The sequence below is a fragment of the Gracilinanus agilis genome, chromosome 3 (genome assembly GCF_016433145.1).
Source record: "Gracilinanus agilis isolate LMUSP501 chromosome 3, AgileGrace, whole genome shotgun sequence".
Classification (NCBI taxonomy): Eukaryota; Metazoa; Chordata; class Mammalia; order Didelphimorphia; family Didelphidae; genus Gracilinanus; species Gracilinanus agilis.
Genome location: NC_058132.1, coordinates 186,260,677 through 186,279,318, shown reverse-complemented (window position 1 = coordinate 186,279,318; position 18,642 = coordinate 186,260,677). Strand labels below are relative to the sequence as shown.

The following is an 18,642-nucleotide window of genomic DNA, read 5'->3' as shown; positions in this document are numbered from 1 at the left end:
ATCTCAAACATAAGGGACCATCTATGAAAATGTTCAGTCAGAAGACTTTTAGGTCTTTTGTGAGGAATAGCAAGAAGTTCAGTGCTACTGAATGGTAGAGTGGGTGGGTGGAGTGCATAAAGTGTTAAAAAGATTCCAAACAGATGTGGTTGGGAAAGTTATGAAAGGCTTTGAATAACTAATGAGAGTTTTATCTTGTATATCAAAGACCAGAACCAGATTAAAATTCCATTAGGAAATATTTAACAAAATAAATAAAAATACATTAAAACATAAATATCATCACATTTTAAAATGAAATCAACATATATTCCATGGATTAATGTCCTTTATTTATATTTGATTTTCACACCACCAATTTGCTCCACTCATCTATTTGTCACATTGGATAACTTTTAAATCAATGAAGCAGTCATTTTAAAGAACATAACCAGATCCAGCAGTTCGAACTGGCTGTCCTCAGACTAATTTCATCAATGATCTACATGGTGAAATAGTTGACCTAATTGGAGCTACAGATTAAAATAAGCTAGAGAAGGTTAGAAATATGTTTAGCACCTCAAAAGACAGGATCCAAATTCAGAGTGACCTTTAGAATCAGAGAAATGATCCAGAAAAAAATGAATAGAGTTCACTAAAGAAAGCTTCAGGGAATCATACTCAGGAGGAAAAAAGAAAAAAATGTAATTTTTGAATGACTGCCATGCTAAGTATGGGAGGAAAGGTATTGATTCCTTGTCATTTTTTGTTGTTGTTTTTAAGGGGCTAAGATTTTGCTGTGAAGATAAGATTTAGACACATGACACAACCAGATATTAATATAAAGCAAATGTTAAAATATCCCTAATGGACAAGTTTAGGGGAGAGCAGAGATTAACATGGTCAGGAAAAAATGATGGGGAAATCATGTCAGAGTAATATTGTAGATAGAAATCCAACTATCATTTAAAGTATGCTACATTCAGGAATTATGAAGCATACACTGCATAGAGTAGCTTTGAGTTAGAGTACTATGTATAACAGTCTCGCAAGTAAAGAAAGTACAACAAGGTGGTGCAATAGATATAGTGCTGAACCCAGAGTAAGTATGATGGATTCAAATCTAACATCAGACACATATGGGCTGCACGACCTTGGGAAAGGTACTTACACAGTTTCCTCATCTGTAAAATGAGGATGATAATAGCACATAGCTTCCAGGGTTATTGAGGAGAAAATGAGATAAAGTTTGTAAATTATTATGCCAATGTTAAGATTTAAACAGATGCTATTATTATTATTTTTCATCAGGAAGGATTTAGAGATATCATAAAAGGATGGATGAATAATTTTCTGAAAAAAAAAAGACATGAAGGAAGGATTGTAGATAACAGGAATCATTCTGCACAGAGAAGGGAAAGCTGAATGTTTTCCATGTTTTATTCCTTCAGGTATAAAAAGGGCCTTTAAACATAGGAATGGAAACAGCTGTTCTCTGAAATAAAAACAAGGGGAAGAAAACTTAAATACCAGTTTGGTGATGGAAAGGATTATTAACTGTCATAATGCATTATACAATGAAATTATAAATTCTATTTCTTTGCCATTCTTTATTCTGCAGGAAATGTTGGTTTGTATTAGATGATTTAAATATGGTCTTGCTTAAATGTGGATAGATTAACTAGATGACTTCTGAAGGTCCCTTCTATGCTTACTTTAATTTTTAAGAATGTGTTAGAGCTTACATGATTCTCCTTTCGCAGCTATAGAAATTTATGTAAGACATAACCAAGTGGCCTGCTGAAATGTATGTAGCTTGTGGTGGTAAAGATGAGAATTCTTTCCATTAAATCAGTAACTTAGTCAGCTGTGGAGTATTGAGATTATCTTGATTAGTAGTCCTGTATTGATAGTGTCCAAAGAATAGATTCTTTCACACGTGACAGTCATGAAGAAGCTTACTACAGGGTCTAATGTTAGAGTTTCTGAAATTAAATTTCAGAACAAGCATTGAGATTTCCTACTCTAGCACTTCTTAGAAACCCTGAAATGGAGAATTTTAGAATTCAGCCACCAGCAGAGAAGAAGGAATTCCTATGAAGCTCTCTATCCTGAAATCTACCCTTTTGGAAAGATGAAGATTTCTTGGGCATGACCTATTTTATGTCTTTCCTCTTTGGCAACTCCAAGTTTTAGAGGCCTGAATTCTGGCTTTCTATGAAGAGAAGTGGAGTTCTTGCTCAGAGCTAGGCTCTTTGAAAAGAGAAGAGGATAATGTATATGACTCCTAAATTTGGAAGCGTGGCAAGAGACTCAAAGTCATGATATAGAGGAGCAAGGAACCTGACATTTTACTCTTTTATAACTGGGAGTTATTTGGATGATGTGCCTCTATTTGGAAAGAGGTTGCCTAGTTAGAAACTCCAAGTATTTCCCTTCTAACAGGAATCCCAGTACATAGAGTAGTACCATAAATGTGGATCATTATTTGAGTCTTCGTGCTATGAAAATGTGACTCATCAGAATGTTGTAATATTGCTTGTCTACTTATTCCAAATTTCAGTTTACAACCCAGATTTCATTTCTCTTTCAAAGTAGAATTCGAACCAGAGGATGCTATCAGGAGTATGTAGAACTATAGGACCATGGCAAAAGTGGGACTTCCTAGAGATGTCACTAGACCATGAGATCATGGATTTAGAATAAAAAGGGACTTTGGAGCACAGTCTAATCCTTTCATTTTACACATAAAGAATCTGAAGATTAGAGAGACTGAAATTTTTTCAGGGTTATATAGTTACTACATTTGAAGGAGAATTTGAACCCAGGTCTTTCTGACTACAAATTTAGACTCTGTTTACTATAACTTACAAGTAGAAATTATTTCATTCCTTATAGTTGTATCTCTAACACTTACACAGTGTTGGGCACATAAGAGGCACTCAATATATCCTTGTTGATGAACTAATTCAAAATTATGTCAATCTGGAATGAACTTTGGTAAATTCAGTTTCTTCAATGATGGTAAAACTTTGTATGTGTCCTGTCAACAAACAATGTCTACTTCCAAAGTACCAATATTGCTAGAGGTTTAGTCTCAGTACTAAAAGTTTGGCTACTTGATGATGAGTTTATTGATTGAAACTAAGAAAATAATACATTAAGAGCCTCCAATTCCATATATTCCACCAAAGTTTCAGAAGTTATGAGAATGGCCAAAAAAGGGGGGGCATAGGATGCTGGAAATCACATAACTTTTAGATTATTTAAAACATTAATTTTGTTGTTAGTGCACTAAATGTAAAATCCTTGTCCAATAACAAAGAACATACTTTCCAAAGAAATAAATCACTTTAGTCATGTCATTCTTGCAATAAATGAAACAAGAAAACAAAAAGAAGTTGTGGATAAAGGAAACTTGACTTATTTAGAGGCAAATAAAAGATTATGGGTTCTTCTTGGAGAAGGAAACAAAAATTTTGGTTGCATCATGCAACCAGAATCAAGAAGAAACATCATGTAATGAGAGTAATCTCATATTGCAGTGCACATTGTAAACATTTTCAAAGAGAGCAATTCCTAAAATAATTGCGGTTTATGTGCCAACATCTGTTGCAAAGGATGAGGAAGCAGTCAAGTTCCACAAAAAATTTGAAAAGATCTTCCAACTTAAATCAATATACACTGAAACCAAATTTTTTTTTAAAGGAGAGAAGAGAAGAGAGGAGAGAATGCAAACTCTGGGAGGGTAAACATGACTTTGATTCCTGAAAACATTTTAGTACAAAGGATGGTTAGTGAATATCTAGAAAAGGTAGTTGTGATCACATGCAGACGATACACTTTAATTAACACCAGGTCTTCGTCTCTATCTCCTAACAAAAAACAAAAGCTCAGAAGAATTCTTACCAGACTAATTTCACTTGCATTTTTAGACAGTTTGATAATATTCCTGGTTACTTATTAGGAAGACTACTGTAAATAGAATTTAACTAAATTTTCAAAAAGCATTGATAAGGCCTCTCAAATTATTTTTGTGGATGAGAAAGAGAGATATGAGGTAGATAACAGTACAGAGATATGGCTTTATGATTTTAAAAATAATTTTACTGCATATTATGATATTACCCCTCAATTTTCCACAGATTTACAAATCAGCATTGAATGAAGGAAATTTTTCCTACAAACCCATTAAATTTAATTTCATTGATTTTAATATTTTTTGGTCATTTTGGAGGGTTTGAGGGGGTTATCAATTGCTTATGGACTATTTTGATTCTATAAAATGTTTTCTACATTTGTTTAGGGACTTCTGTGGATTATTTCTATTTTTTCCTTTTTTGTGTGCTTACATAAAATCTATCCTGCGCCTGATAAATGTACTGATACCTCTAGTGCTTGCAGCATCTGGAAGCAGGGCAGGGGAGAGAGATTTTTATCTCCATTTTCAGAGATATAGAGATGAGCTATAAGTGTAGATTTTCCCAGACTCAGTTTTGGGTGAGAGAATAATGAGTCAGAGTAAAATTCGGTGCCCAACCCCATTATTAGAACTAATCAGTATAACTTGAGAATCTGGGCTTAGATGCTATGCTTAGAATGAATACAAATCTCCCCTCTTTATAACTTCTACCCTTTGATTCCAGTTCTTCCATCTCAACATACATAGAAAAAGTCAAAATAATTCTTCCACATGACACTCCTAATATTTTCATGGGTATCATATCTCTCCAGGTTATTTATTTTCTAGAGAATCCCAATCACCCCATATTTTTTTTTCAGAAAATAAAGAATGTTGATAATGGGCAATTCTTCAACCTTCTGGATATAAACTTCCATAAGACCTGAGTGATTTTCTTCTTGAAAAGTAAGTACCCAAATTGTTCCTTTGAGTTAGTTAATCTGAGGCATGATGAATTTTGTGAATATTTTAAATTTCTATATTACTTGGAAATAAATTGCAAATTTGAGAGAATGAGTTTTTTTGAGAAGAGGAAATGCATTGAAGATTTTAGTACTGAAATTATTTAACTGAAAATAGAGGAGTAGAAATCATATCCATCTATATACCTATTAGACCAGTAAAGAGAAATATTTATTCGAGTAACAAATAATCATGATGATAAAACTTTTGAGTTAGAGTGATGCAAGTCAGTGGAATGAGGAATCCTAGAAATAACCATGGCTCAGAAACTACTAGGTAACACCATACTTGTATCATATCTATAATGGAACTGTTTTATGAATCAAATGGGATGATTTATGTAAAGTGCTTTGTAAACCTTAAAACACCCTATAAAATAAACAATTTTGATAATTTCCATTATTTTCTACTCTAATCCCCTGATTTTACATTTGAGGAAACCAATACTGAGAGTAGTTAAATGATAGAACCAGTATTAAAAATTAGGTTTCAACCTCCAGTAAGTTTAAGTCAAATTTCTAATAGCATATTATAAACCTTAAATTTGGAAGTCAGAACTTTATATAAAGCTATTCAGGCGGCAAAATATTGTTTATCTTTAGTGTATGAAGTTTTTAGAAAAATAGGATCTTTGTAGTGTTACTAGTACAATTGTTATCAGTTATTTTTATCTTAAAGACAATATATATTAACAACATAAACACTGAAAACCCATACCTTAGGAGGTGTCTCTGACCCTGGATATTCTCTTTGATCTAGTTTTTTCCAGCGCTGCATAAGCTTGGTTACCATAGGCGTATTAAAATCTACTAACTGGAATCCTGTTACATTGGCTCCTCCATGCATAAACCTCTCCAGAGAAATATCCTTGAATCCCTAAAAAAATCAATTTGGCACTTTGTTAAATACCTCTTACATCTGTTACCTTTAAAACAAATTATCAGACAATATAGATATCTAAGTAGATTTTTAATGCAAGGAATGACAAATATGATAACAAATATCAAATAGAGAGCTTGTCATTTAGATTCAAATACAAGTTTATAAAGATTCTGAATTCAATTCAGTACAGCTCAATTCAGCTCAAAATGTTTGCTAAATGTTTTCTAAGTGGGAAAAGCTATTAAGAATAGACTGGAAAAATGTGACCATCTTTACTATTAAAGGAATTTATATTTTTATTAGAGGAGATAATAAAAGAGGTAGAAGGAGCATAAGATAAACAGAATTCAGGCTAGGATGCTAAATTTTAAAGCACCGCTGTTAACATTTTTAGTTCTTAATAGGTGGGAATAATTTAACTTAGCACCTGATTAGCAGGAATAATTACCTAATAAAGCAAGCAAGCAGGTGGACTGTGTCTGCCTTCTGACAGGTACAATGCAGGTACCAAGAGTGGCTCTGCCCTACTCCTGTCTTCCTTTCCAGTAACCTCTAGTCAATCAGTCAGCCAGTAGTCAACACATTTATCAAATACTTGGCATATGCCAGACCTTGTGTTAAGCACAGTGCTTACTAAGAAAGCAAACAACAAAAGAAAACCTCCTCTCAGGGAACTCAGATTTTAATGGAGAGAGATTAAATAAATAACTAGGTATGAACACTATTGTACAGAACAGATAAAAGGTCATCTGAAAAGAAAGGCATTAACGAGTGAGTGAAAAGAGTCCTATAGAAAATGTAATTAAACTAAATATTGAGGGAAGGCAAATATGCTGGGGCAAAGATGTGGGGTCAGAGGATTTCAGGCTCAGGGAAGAGCCAAAGCAACTGCTCAGAGCTAGGAAATGGAAAAATTGCAAAAAGGCTAATGTAACTGGATTGAAGCATGCAGGTCAGGGAAATAAAGTACAAGAAGTGTGGAGAGTTAATGAAGGTCATAAAGAGCTTTAAATGTCAAATGGAGAAGTTTATATTTGATCCTGAACAAAAAAGGGAGTTAGTGGAGTTCATAGTGCAAAAGAATGAAATGGTTTGACCTCCATGTTAGCAGGCCTTAGATATTAGAGACTGGTGTGGCCAGGCCTATAAAGCTGTGGAAAGGAAGAGAGAGAAGTATGCCTCCCTCTCAGCTGGATTTTCCTTGGTTATCTTTTATGCCACTTGTCTTGGGGTCAAAAATTGCTTAGTTATAGTTCTAGATAAACATGTAAAAATAAGAGAATAATACAAGCAAAACTATAATTGTCAAAGATACTAGGTACAATTTCAATAGAAGGCTAGAAAATACAGATCTCAGTATGTTACATTTATCTAAGAGCAGGATGAAGTAAAACAAGAAATACTTAATGTGGACTTTAGCAATGTCCCTATTTTTAACTCAATATTAAAATAATTCTCAATTACACAATATCATGTAGCCCTTCATCTCTTTTGAAATGCAACATTTTATAGACAAGGCTTTCTATTTTATCACTCTACAGTCCATTTCCAGAGAACAACTCAAGTGAACCTTGATAAGTATTTTTAATTTTTGTCCCTTAACTTGGGTTTTTAATGTCACAAGGATATAAAATATGTTATAAAAATTGTCTACTCATAACGACCATGCTTTTATCTATAGAAGTCTGGTTTATAACAAGGAGATATCAAAGTAAATGTTCTATCTAGCTGGTTCTCAAAAACAAAGGAAAACAAGAAAAAAAACACAACAAAAATATTTAACCCAATTTCTACAGACTCTTGTATTATTTCTCCAACTTTTTGAAGAGGTTAGGGAAAATTTTCTCCTAAACCTCTCAGGCAAAAGATACAAATAATTTTCCCCTATCTCCTTTTCTTTTTTTCCATAAAAAAGAAAAAGAAGGGTGTACATTAATGAAATCATAAATCTCATGTATTTCATTTATTTTTCTTAATATCTACATAATAAATCTTATCCACAAGTGTCCCAGTTATTCCCCACCCTCCCCACAACACAGAAGGTATTATCTATCTCCTGAGAGCAACATCTTTTATACAAATTAAGTCTTTTATGTTTACACCTTTCAGTTCAGAACATGGAGGCAACATTCACAATTAATTCTTCCAGTATTAATTATTCTGTAGCTATGTATAATATTCTCTTAGTTCTACTCATTTCACTATTCATTATCCCATGTGGTTCTTTCCAAGTTCAAAAAAATTAGTCTGTGCATCACTTTTTATGGCACAGTAGTATTACATCACAATCATATATCAACATTTGTTTAGCCATTCCTTAATTAATGATCTATCTTCTCAACCTCCAGTTTCTTAAACTACAAAGAGTACTGTTATAAATATTTTGGAACATATTTGTTTTTCCTTTCCCCCTGATCTCCTTGTAAAACCTACTGAACAATTATAATTTTGGGTCTAAGGGTATCATAGTTTTATACTTCTCTGAATATAATTCCAAATTGCTCTCCAAAATGGTTGGTTCAGTTCATAGCTTTAGCAACAGTGTATTAGTGTACCCATTTTTTCTACATCCTCTCCAACATTTGTCATTTTGATTTTTTGTCAGTGTTGCCACTCTGATGTGTATAAGATGATATCTCAGAATTGTTTTGGTTTGAATTTCTCTAATCAGTCATGATAAAAAGCATTTTCCATATAGTCATATATGGCTTTGATTTTTCATCTGAAGATTGTCTGTTCATATCTTTTGCCCATTTATAAATTGGAAGAAATATCATTTTATTTTACTATATTTTTCCATTTCTCCCAGGAACTTTTCTCTAGGGAAATAGAACCTGTTTCTTTCACAACTAGGAAAAATAGATTTTTTTGTTAGGAAAAAGCATGTCCAGATATATCTGAGAGTTACCATTTCATACTAAAGCTATAACTTGAGGTCAGAGGATTCCTTGGTAAAAAAGTATTAGCCCCTCTTCCCATTCGCTTCTTCTCATGACACTAGATTCTTTTTTTTTTTTTTTGCTTTTATTTTTTTTGTCCTTGAGATGGATTTCTTTTCCTTAGACTAAGAGTTGCCAACCCTCTTTTCCTGGCTTATTATGTCAGGTCTCCACAACCCTGGTCTGTTAGCATCTTAGAAGCATGAGTAAAATTTGTTAATCCTCATTAGAGTTCCATGTCTCTGAAGAGAAAGAAGTAAGATTTTATAGTCAGAATATGGCTGCTGAGGTATATCACAGAATCTTATCTTTATTTCCAGTTATTTAAGGAAGTGCTCACATTCTCCAAAGGAGAAAAGAAATATAAACACTTCCATACATTGGTCAAAGTTGCAAAGTGGCATATGATTTACAGAAGGCAAATGGGCTTCTTCAAAGTCTGAGAGCCTAATCCTAGCCACTCACAGTCTCTTGATACCTGTCCCTTACATCTTAACGTTTGATGAATAAGTTTGGAGGGGGAGAAGGTTTAAATTTATCAGAGTACCTAATAAACTTCAAGCTGTCGTAATATTGATTATCTACTTTCTAACAAGAAGTAGAAAGTGTTTGTGTGTATCTGGAGGGCCTGGAGGGAGTAGGCTGGTGGTTACTAATGGTGCCATGGAAGACAGATGGCAAGAGACCATTGGTTGATGGTTGGATAGGATATGAAGCATGGGTTGTTCTGAGGCAGGCTAAATAAAATAAGTTAGGGGAGTGTTTACTCACTTATTTATCTTACTCATGGATCAAGAAAACTCAGCCTCAGGGCAGAATTCCAAAAATAAATGGATTAACTCCACAGGAAGCAGAGAAGAAGAATGCTCTCTTCATAGAGGTTTGATCTGGAGGGTGTTATTCCAAGTTGGGGAAAAAGGGGGAAAATGGGGCACTGGCAATGTAATGCAAGATGGAATGGAATGTGATTGAATCCCTTTAAATACAAATGCTGTAAATTTCTGGCCAAAACTAATAAATGGCCCAAAACTTGGTATTTTGGCAGGTTTTTGATTCAAATACAATTCAATTATACATATTAGTAAACATATGATCTATATGAGTTTAATACTAGGCTACAGAAAGTGTAGGGGGATGTGTAATTGTCACTACCTCAATGATTACATTCTCTTAAACCTGATGGAGAAAAACCGATGACACAAAATCCAAGATTTCCAAGAATAGGATGTATCCCTGTACCCTGGGATTATACAGAATATCCAATTTGTAGTTAAGAAGGCTAAATGATTTATAGTTGCCTCTGAGTCTCAATTTCCTCATCAGTAAAGTGGGTATCTCACTCATTGGTTATAACAAAGCTTAAATTGCATAATTTATGTTAAATATTCTGCAAAATTTAAAGCTAAAGGTGCTATAATTATTATTTTTGAACGTTTCATTCTCAATCTCATGACAAACATCTATGTCAATTATTGTTATTAAAAACTAACATGGCAAGTGGGCAGAGCAGGGCAAAGGTCTCCTCCAAGAATTGGAGGTCTCAAGTCAAGTCCCCAGTCTGGGATAGCAGTGGTGGTCTTTTCATGTATCTCTTTTTCTGACTTAAGTTGAATGACTTTTTAAAGTGGATTTTTTTGGGGTGGGGATGGAGTAGGGGGAGGTTGTAGAGCACCAAACCAAAGGGTAGGAACAGAGAGATAAAGCTCAGTACCATTGAGTAAAGTGAGAATAGTTTATTTGGGGGAAGGGGATATGGACTTGTTTAATAATTCTTTATTTAGAGAAAAATATGTATAATGCAAATTTGTGTAAAGTAAGAATTTTTAAGTTTTTCAGAAGTAAGAGGTACTTGGAACTGTGAAAATAGATAATGGAAGGCACCAGGGATGTTACAATAAATCTAAATGGTTGTGGGTACACACTCTGGGTAGTAGGAGAGACTGGACCAGGATGGGGAGACCAGAGTTCACTGGATTAACACAGGAATGGCAGTTGGCCTCAACTGTCACCCAGCTCCCCTAGGCCAGAGTCTAGAAACCAGCAGGCAAGGTAAAAGGTTTTAACAGGTTTAATTATGTTTAACTAAAAGGTGGGAAAGGGATTTCTATACTTAAAACCTAAAGGGCAAAACCACGGGGCAAGGGGAGGACTTCTCTACTCTAATCTTAGTGATCTAAGCAGACAGGGCCAAAGGAGCAGTAATGGAGTCACTGGGATGCTGCATCAAACCTGGTTCCTGCCAGGCTTAGCCAGCACAGCTAAGGGCTGAGGGAGGCTTTGGGGTTTCTTACAGTAATCCACAGATGATCTCAGGATGTGGAAAGCCAAAGTATCCAAGGTACCAAGTAGAGAGGGTGTGCTTGAGATGCTATCCACCAGATCCCAAACTCCTCCTTCCCTTGGTACTGCTCTGTAGGTCTTATCCCCTTGCTAGATGCCACCACCACACAGGATCTCAGGGATATCAGGATGCAGGGTGTCCTTTACTCTGAGATCTCCCAGGGCTAACAACAGTTTGTGCCAACCCCTAATGGAGTCTCTCTCAGGGCAGAAGCCACTTCCTCCTGCTCCTTCATTCCATCTTGGAATTCTCCAGCTCCAGCCCTTCCTGCTAGGTGAACCTTAATTCTTAATTAATTACCAACTAATCTTCCTCACAACAGAACTGAGCATATATTTACATTAACTTATGTGACTCTTACCACATCTCTGTGAAGAAGGTAGTAAAGGTACCATTATTCCTATTTTAAATGTACCATCTAGAGATACTATCTCAACATCCTCTTTTCCTGTCAAGTTAAGTTCCCAGACTGTGGTTGGCTCTGTCTCCTCAGGGTTCTAGAACAAATATTCTGAAGAGTTAAAGGTGTGTGTGTGTGTGTGTGTGTGTGTGTGTGTGTGTGTGTGTGTTTAGTATTAAACCTTATGTTTATCACTCAATGTGCTCTTCTTCTTGATTATCAGTTGATATCAATTAGCCAGCCAGACTTAATTAGCTTTTAAAAAGGAGTGTTTACAAAGGTGGTATAATTAAAAGAGTTGGCTCAAAACACAAGCCCCATTCCCCAAATGGAAAACAGACTCTCCTACTACCTGGAGAGTGGATTCAAGTTTAGAGAACACATAGTCAAAAAGTAGTTCAAAGATCTTAGTTTCTGGAAATTATTTTTTCCCCTTTGTAGGTTACTTGAGAAGTTACATGGTTTAGTTTTCCTACAGGAATTCTTTTGAAGTCTTTACTCTTTCTTCGATATGTCTAGTTTTATTCATTATTAAGACACTCTTGCCAGTCATGTAATATCCAAATACATTGGTAGGTTGCTAATAAAAAATGGCTAAATATTCTGACCTTCAGAAGTATATAAGATTCTTCTCTAGTTAAAGAGAGTGGAAGAAGAGGACAAAGTACCACTCCCATGCCCAATGAATTTTCTTCCTGAAGACTTCAGTGGAAGACTGTGCTCTCAGATACTTTAATGTTCATAATTAAACTAACTCATTGGTTTTAAAGAAGTTCCAAAGGATTTGAACAACTCTCCTCAATATATTGGAATATACTACTTATGCAAAGTCACTCTAATTCCTCCAAAGATATTCAAAAACTTTTAAATTGATCAAGGACTTTTCATATACAGTCTAACATCTTTTACTAATTGATTCAATAATGTTCTCACCAGGTTAATACACTATTGGTATAACATCTTAATAGGTATCAGAGGCAGCATCTTATTATTAGGGTTGAATGACTGATTTATCTGACTGATTTACTTCCCCTTATATATAGATGAAACTAAGGCTCAATGAAGAGAAATTACTTGCTCAAGGTCACACAGATAAGTGTCAGAAGTGAGATTTGTACTCGGGTTTTCTTGACTCCTATTCTAGTATTTGATCTATTGTACAATTCTGCACTGGCCTCTAATATCATTATTTTACCTTATGTAGCTAATCAAGCTATCTGTTTGATGCATATATACAGTTTCATTGTCCAATCAACAAATATTTATTAAACATTTACTTGATATCAGATATTAAGCTGAAAGAAACAAACAAGAATGAAATAATATCTATTCTCAAGACAATACTGAACAGATGCCTGAGGAAAAAGAATAAAAAAAGAGAAAGCAAAACCAGACCTGTTTAGGTTAAACTAATTTAGAAAATTAAAGTGTATGCCATTAAGTATAAATTACTTATAATTTAAGTATTTATATTAACATATAACATATAATTCTATATATAATTCTATATTTAATATATGTACTATAATATATAATATAATAAACATATGATAATATGTTACTTTTTCCTTAAGTGGAAAGTTAACAAATAAAATTTTTCAAAATTATCTAAGTATATTGTAAATAACTCTAAACAGATCATTGGAGATTACAATATAAGTAATATGTCTTTCCTTATGTACATTTTGAACAAAATGAACACTAAGCAATTTCTCATAAATTTTGCTTTTCAATAATTCTACATAAAGTATTTTCCTAAACAGTAGTATATAGTGGGACCTGAAATTGTGAAATATAGTTGTCCCCTCCATGCCACAATTTCAAAACTATTGTCATGGATAGAGTGCTGGGCTTTGAGTGAAATAAAACCTTGAGTTCTAATCCAGCCTTAGATACTATCTATGTGACTTGGGACACAGTCACTTAACACTGTCTCAGTTTCCTTATCTGTAAAATGAGGTAGATAAGGAAATAGCAGATCATTCCAGTATCTTTGCCAAGAAAGTTCCAAAAGGAGTCACAAAAAGTTATGTGATTGAAACAACTAAACGAACATTTAACTAAAGTTTTATAAATCTTAAATGAAAGTTATTAGAATGGAGGCCATTAGTTATTTTGACAATTGACACCCTTATTTAAATGAATACTGAGATCATTGTTTTAAAATTTCACCAGGATGTATTTCAATCAAATAAATACATTATACACTCATACCAAAAATGCATATGTACAATATGATTCTCCATTCAAAATACTATATTAAAATAATTTTCCAAATGAAATGCTAGTTACATGTTTTATATAAAACCTACTACATTAAAATATTTCCTTGATCATTATTTTCAAGCATGGTTACAAAGATATTTTTAAAAATCTGCTTTGTCAGTTTTTGATAAAAGTAGTAAATGGACAGTACTTACTAGGTTTGCAATGATATAATGGTATCCTTTAACATGTTTTCCAACACTGACAATCTGTGAAAATATAAGGAGATAAGAAAAATAACGTTTCTTATGTTGACTCTTTTATAGACTATTAAACTTATTAAGATATACTACATGTATATAATAATGCTACATTATTAACATGACATTCCATTAGTGATATGCTAATTAGCATCATTATGCTAATCAGACTAATCCTAATAAAGGAACATTGTTAGAAAATGACATGTTTCTATTTCCCCCAAATGATTTTATGGACATAGAATTATATGTCATATAAGCATAGAATGCAAAAATGCACATAATTAAAACAGATTATTTGATTTAAAAATGACTTTTAAAATGAAGACAACTATTACAAGCTACTGGTTCAAGAAAAACAAGTTAACAGTTAATAAAAAAAACCAATGTGTACAATTTTACAAATAAAAGACAAAGGTATATTTTTAATTTAGAAACATGAAAAAGTATCCATTACTGGTTGGAAAAAAATGGAGTTCTTTGCCTGAAAAGGCATCATGGAACAAGAAATAGAGTAATAGAGTGATGTAATTGGGGACTGAGAAAAGTTGTGTTCAAAAGTTTTCTCAGATATTTACTGGTTGTGTGATCCATAGCAAATTACTTAACCTCTGACTCAGTTTCCTCAAATGGGGATAATAGCAAAATCAATAAGATGACTTTTATGAATTAAGTGAAATTGTTTAAAGTGTATATCCATAAAGAAGCCTCCAACAATTCAAATTAAATGTTTTCATGAATATTTTAGATGTAATTCTTAACTTTCCAGATAACTACTTCTAATTAGGAAAGACAGAGGTTATTTTCTATCTGTACATGCTAATAGCAGTATTTTGTGATAAAGGGAAGAAAAGTAGAAAACAGTTGAAAGGGGCTTTTCACTCTCCATATCCACTATCCTGAGAATTACTTCTAGATTCTATTGGGGGCTTCATAAATGCTTCAGAATATTAAAGCTGAAAAACTTGAAATGAAAAGAATAAAGAAATATTAGAGATAATTTTTACTGTTTTGGTTGGAAAAAAAGAAAACTGAAACAAATTCAAGGGACTTTGGTAACTTGTTTTATAATTAACAAGTCAAATACAAATATATCTTCCTATTTTATAAAGTTGATAATTTTTTCAGAGGAAAAATTTAATATTTAGCTAAAAATATGCTGATTATGAGAGGAATGGCTTTTTTCTAAGCAATCATAAGTAAATGAATGGTTATTTGTTTTTTGAATAAAACCTAATTATGTAATATTCACTATATTTTTCTATAGTTGATTTTTTCTGATAATTCTTAACTCATGCTTAAAGTTACAACCTTTTATAGCCAAGATTTAGACCATAACAGATGATGGAGAGTTTAAGATAAATATTTTAATGATTTATGAAACACTATTTACTATGTTATTATGATTATAATTAATGAAATATTATAAAGTGGTGGGAAACACAAAAAAGAAACGAAGAAATCAAATGAATAATTCTTAACTCAGATAGCCAGAATCTAATGAAATCATAGCATACAATAATTAGAAGTGACATCAGAAGCCATATACCCTAAATCATACTCAACAATTAAACAGACAGCCTCTGTTTGTAGACTTTCAGTGAGAAATAATCCACTCTCTCCCAAAGTAGCTTTTTCTTCCTTTGCATTCTTCTAATTATCAGAAAGCTTGTCTTTACATTAACTTGTCTTCTTACAATTTCTACCCACTAATTTTAGTTCCTACTGTTAAGACTGAGTAGAATAAATCTAATTCCTCTTTTCACTATACCATGTTGAACCAGTTGAATCTTTGCTACATGAAAAGTAAAAGGGAAATGCTTGAAGGCTTAGTTTATACTTGCTCCATTCTGCCTTGGGCTTCTCATAGAAGAATCTAAAAGAGAGCTTTTTAATGGGTTCTATAATCCTGGATCTATTCCCCAGTCACTGTGACTTGCTTTTTTCATTAGTGAGACTGGACAAATTCAATGGTCTTTTTGAATTAAGTTGCAGGGGGAAGGTAAGGGACAAGGTCACTATTAAAGAAACAATTAAATGTAGACAAAACAGAAACCTTTTTAGTCAAAGCTCCAACAAACACTTACCTGGAGAGACAGTCAAGATGACATATAAGGATTAGGCTAGCAATTTATTCTTCTGATTATTTTTGAAAGAAGAAATCAATTGTGAGAGTGTTTCTTTCCTTCTTTTCTTATAAACTATATTACTTTACTTCGTGCATATGTTGTTAAGAAGAAAAAAATGAAGCAATGAAATAAATCAATATTCTCATTGGTCTGGGGCAGTATAATTTTTAAAACATATTAGTTCAAGGCAAGTGGGAAAAAGAAGAAAATCTAGGATTAAAATAATATAAAGGACATGATTGGAAAAGGGTTAAAAGTCAGAAGGAAGAAGGAAGCATTGAATCAATATTGTGTGAACTAAAACCTATTGTTCTCTCATAAGTGAATCAATCTTTTTTTTCTTTTAATGAGGAATATGTAGGAGAGAATACAGTTTGAAATTACTTGGGTAAAGAAGAGAGAGCAAAAGATAGCGAGGAATCACAGACTTACACTTGTTTGATTTAGACTGAAGAGAGAATGATATAAGGTTTTTGTTATTGTTACTCTGTTTAGAGGCCTGAGTGAGAGAAGGAAAAGAGAATTTGGAGGCAAAGGTCTTAAAGTGATATTCTTTTCCATGGAAGAATGAAAAAAAACAACAACAAGCATTTAATTAAGCACTGACTACATGCCAGGTTAAAAACTATGGATATTAAAAAGGCAACTCCCCCATACGCACAAAAAACCCAAAAGCCAATCCGTGCTCTCACATTTTAATATGGCAACAGTATGCAAAAATTGGAGATAATAAAGAGAAGGTACTAGAATTAAAGAGGGATTGGGAAAAGGCTTCTTACAGAAGGCGAGCTTTTAGCAAAGACCTCAGGGAAGTCAAGGAAATCAGAAGGTAGAGATGATCAGGGAGATAATTCCAGGCATGAGGTACAACTAATGAAAATGCTTGGTGTCAGGAGATGAATTATTGTGTTCAAGGAACAGCACAGAGGTCAATGTCACTGGATTTCAAATGATGTAGAGGGGAGAAACGTAAAAAAATACTGGAAACGTAGGAAGGTAGCAGAGTAAGATGGGCTTTAAAAGCTAGAGGACTAAATGATTCTAGAGATAATAGAGAACCATAGGAATTTATTTAATAGAGGAGTGACATGATATGACCCTCCTTTTTGGACTACTGTAAGTCATCTGGTTGTTCTACCTGCCTCAAGTCTATTCTTACTGAAGTACATCTTCTACTCATCTATTAAATTAATCAAATCTTCCAGAGAGGTAGTGTGTACATGGGTGGTGACAGTGCCAAAGAAGAGAAGAAGTTGAAGACTAGAAATGTTATAAAGGTAGAATTCATGGGTTTAAGTAAGTGATTGGATGTGGGAGGTGAACTAATCAAAAGTAAAGGATGATACCTAGATGGTGTCATATCCAAATTCTGGGAGTTGTGAGTCTCACCTTGATTGACAAGTGAAGACAGTTGGAGACATCGGAATGTTCCCAGATGCCATGAAGACAAGAGGAAAGGCAGTTGGCCAGAGGATAGAAATACCCTGACAGCTATCTGACAGGGACCCTTTGGCTTTGACCCTTGGCCTGGAAACCTTGGCCTTGGACATTGATCTGATCTTGGAGCATTGACCTGTTGGTCTCTGACCAGGTGTCCTCTGATTCTCTCTGAATTCCCCCTAGATATTTAGACATCTGAACCATCATTAGATATTTAAGTATCCAGGCCTGGGTGGGAACCAGGAAGAGTGAAGGAGAAGAAGCAGGGGGAGGTAAGGGAGGTATTTATTGACAGCTGAAGGACTGACATAACAACTGGAAATAAGAAGCTGAGAGGGATCATCAATATCTGTATCAATCGAGCAAATTGCTTTCTCTGGTTTGGCAGTGGCCAAGCCTAGCTAGAGGAGGTGAAGAACAAGAGCTCCAATGTTACTGAAACAGCCTATTGTCCTGAGGGATTAGTGATCATAGACATTAGTGACAGGGTCTCCTATCCCCAATCCGTTCCTGATTATTCCTTTCCCTTATTAACATCTATAGATAAAGTATATTGAGTACCTTCCTGAGTGATTATTACATCACAACCCTTGGGGAGGGAGCAATGCAGTTGGATAGAAACCTTATCCAAGGCTAATAGAGCCCAATATTAATAATCAATTCAACCCCAGGTGGGACCTGAAAGGGTTACCCATCCACCTGACCTTTAGGGATCCTGCCTGGGTGCTTTTATCTAGAAGGGGCAGTTATTATAACATCCAGCTGAGTGACAGGACTCAGGTGTCCCTGCACCAGCTATCAAGGGAATCCAAAGCATAGCTTCCCTGATTAATATACCCTTTAATCACTATAATAGTGGACAAAGATACCTTCTTTATAACAATGGTGAGATTGATTGGGAGGATAGTGGTGCTCTCAGTTTAATGCAGAATTTAGGAAGAGAAAAAGTTTTTGGGGGGCGGGGAATATTTGGATGCAGTTTAAAATTTCCATTTAACATCAATTCAATGTCACAAAGGCATTTCAAAATATAAGACCATAAATTCAGAAAACGATTACAGATGGACAAGTTGATTTGTGGTTATCTATATAGAGTTGATAATTGGATCCTTGGGGGCTGAAGAAGCAAAATAGTATGGAAGA

The 18,642-nt window shown here is 34.0% G+C and overlaps 1 protein-coding gene across 3 annotated transcripts in view; it reads right to left on the bottom strand.

Annotated features, from left to right (window-relative positions):
• GRIA4 (glutamate ionotropic receptor AMPA type subunit 4) overlaps positions 1-18,642 on the bottom strand; it is a 442,432-nt gene that overhangs the window by 102,167 nt on the left and 321,623 nt on the right. For all 3 annotated transcript variants that reach the window (XM_044666282.1, XM_044666281.1, XM_044666283.1), the window contains exons 5-6: positions 13,886-13,939; positions 5,621-5,779 (exon numbers count right to left, since the gene is read on the bottom strand). In XM_044666282.1, coding sequence (XP_044522217.1) covers positions 5,621-5,779; positions 13,886-13,939 — 213 coding nt within the window. The remainder of the gene's footprint in view (positions 1-5,620; positions 5,780-13,885; positions 13,940-18,642) is intronic.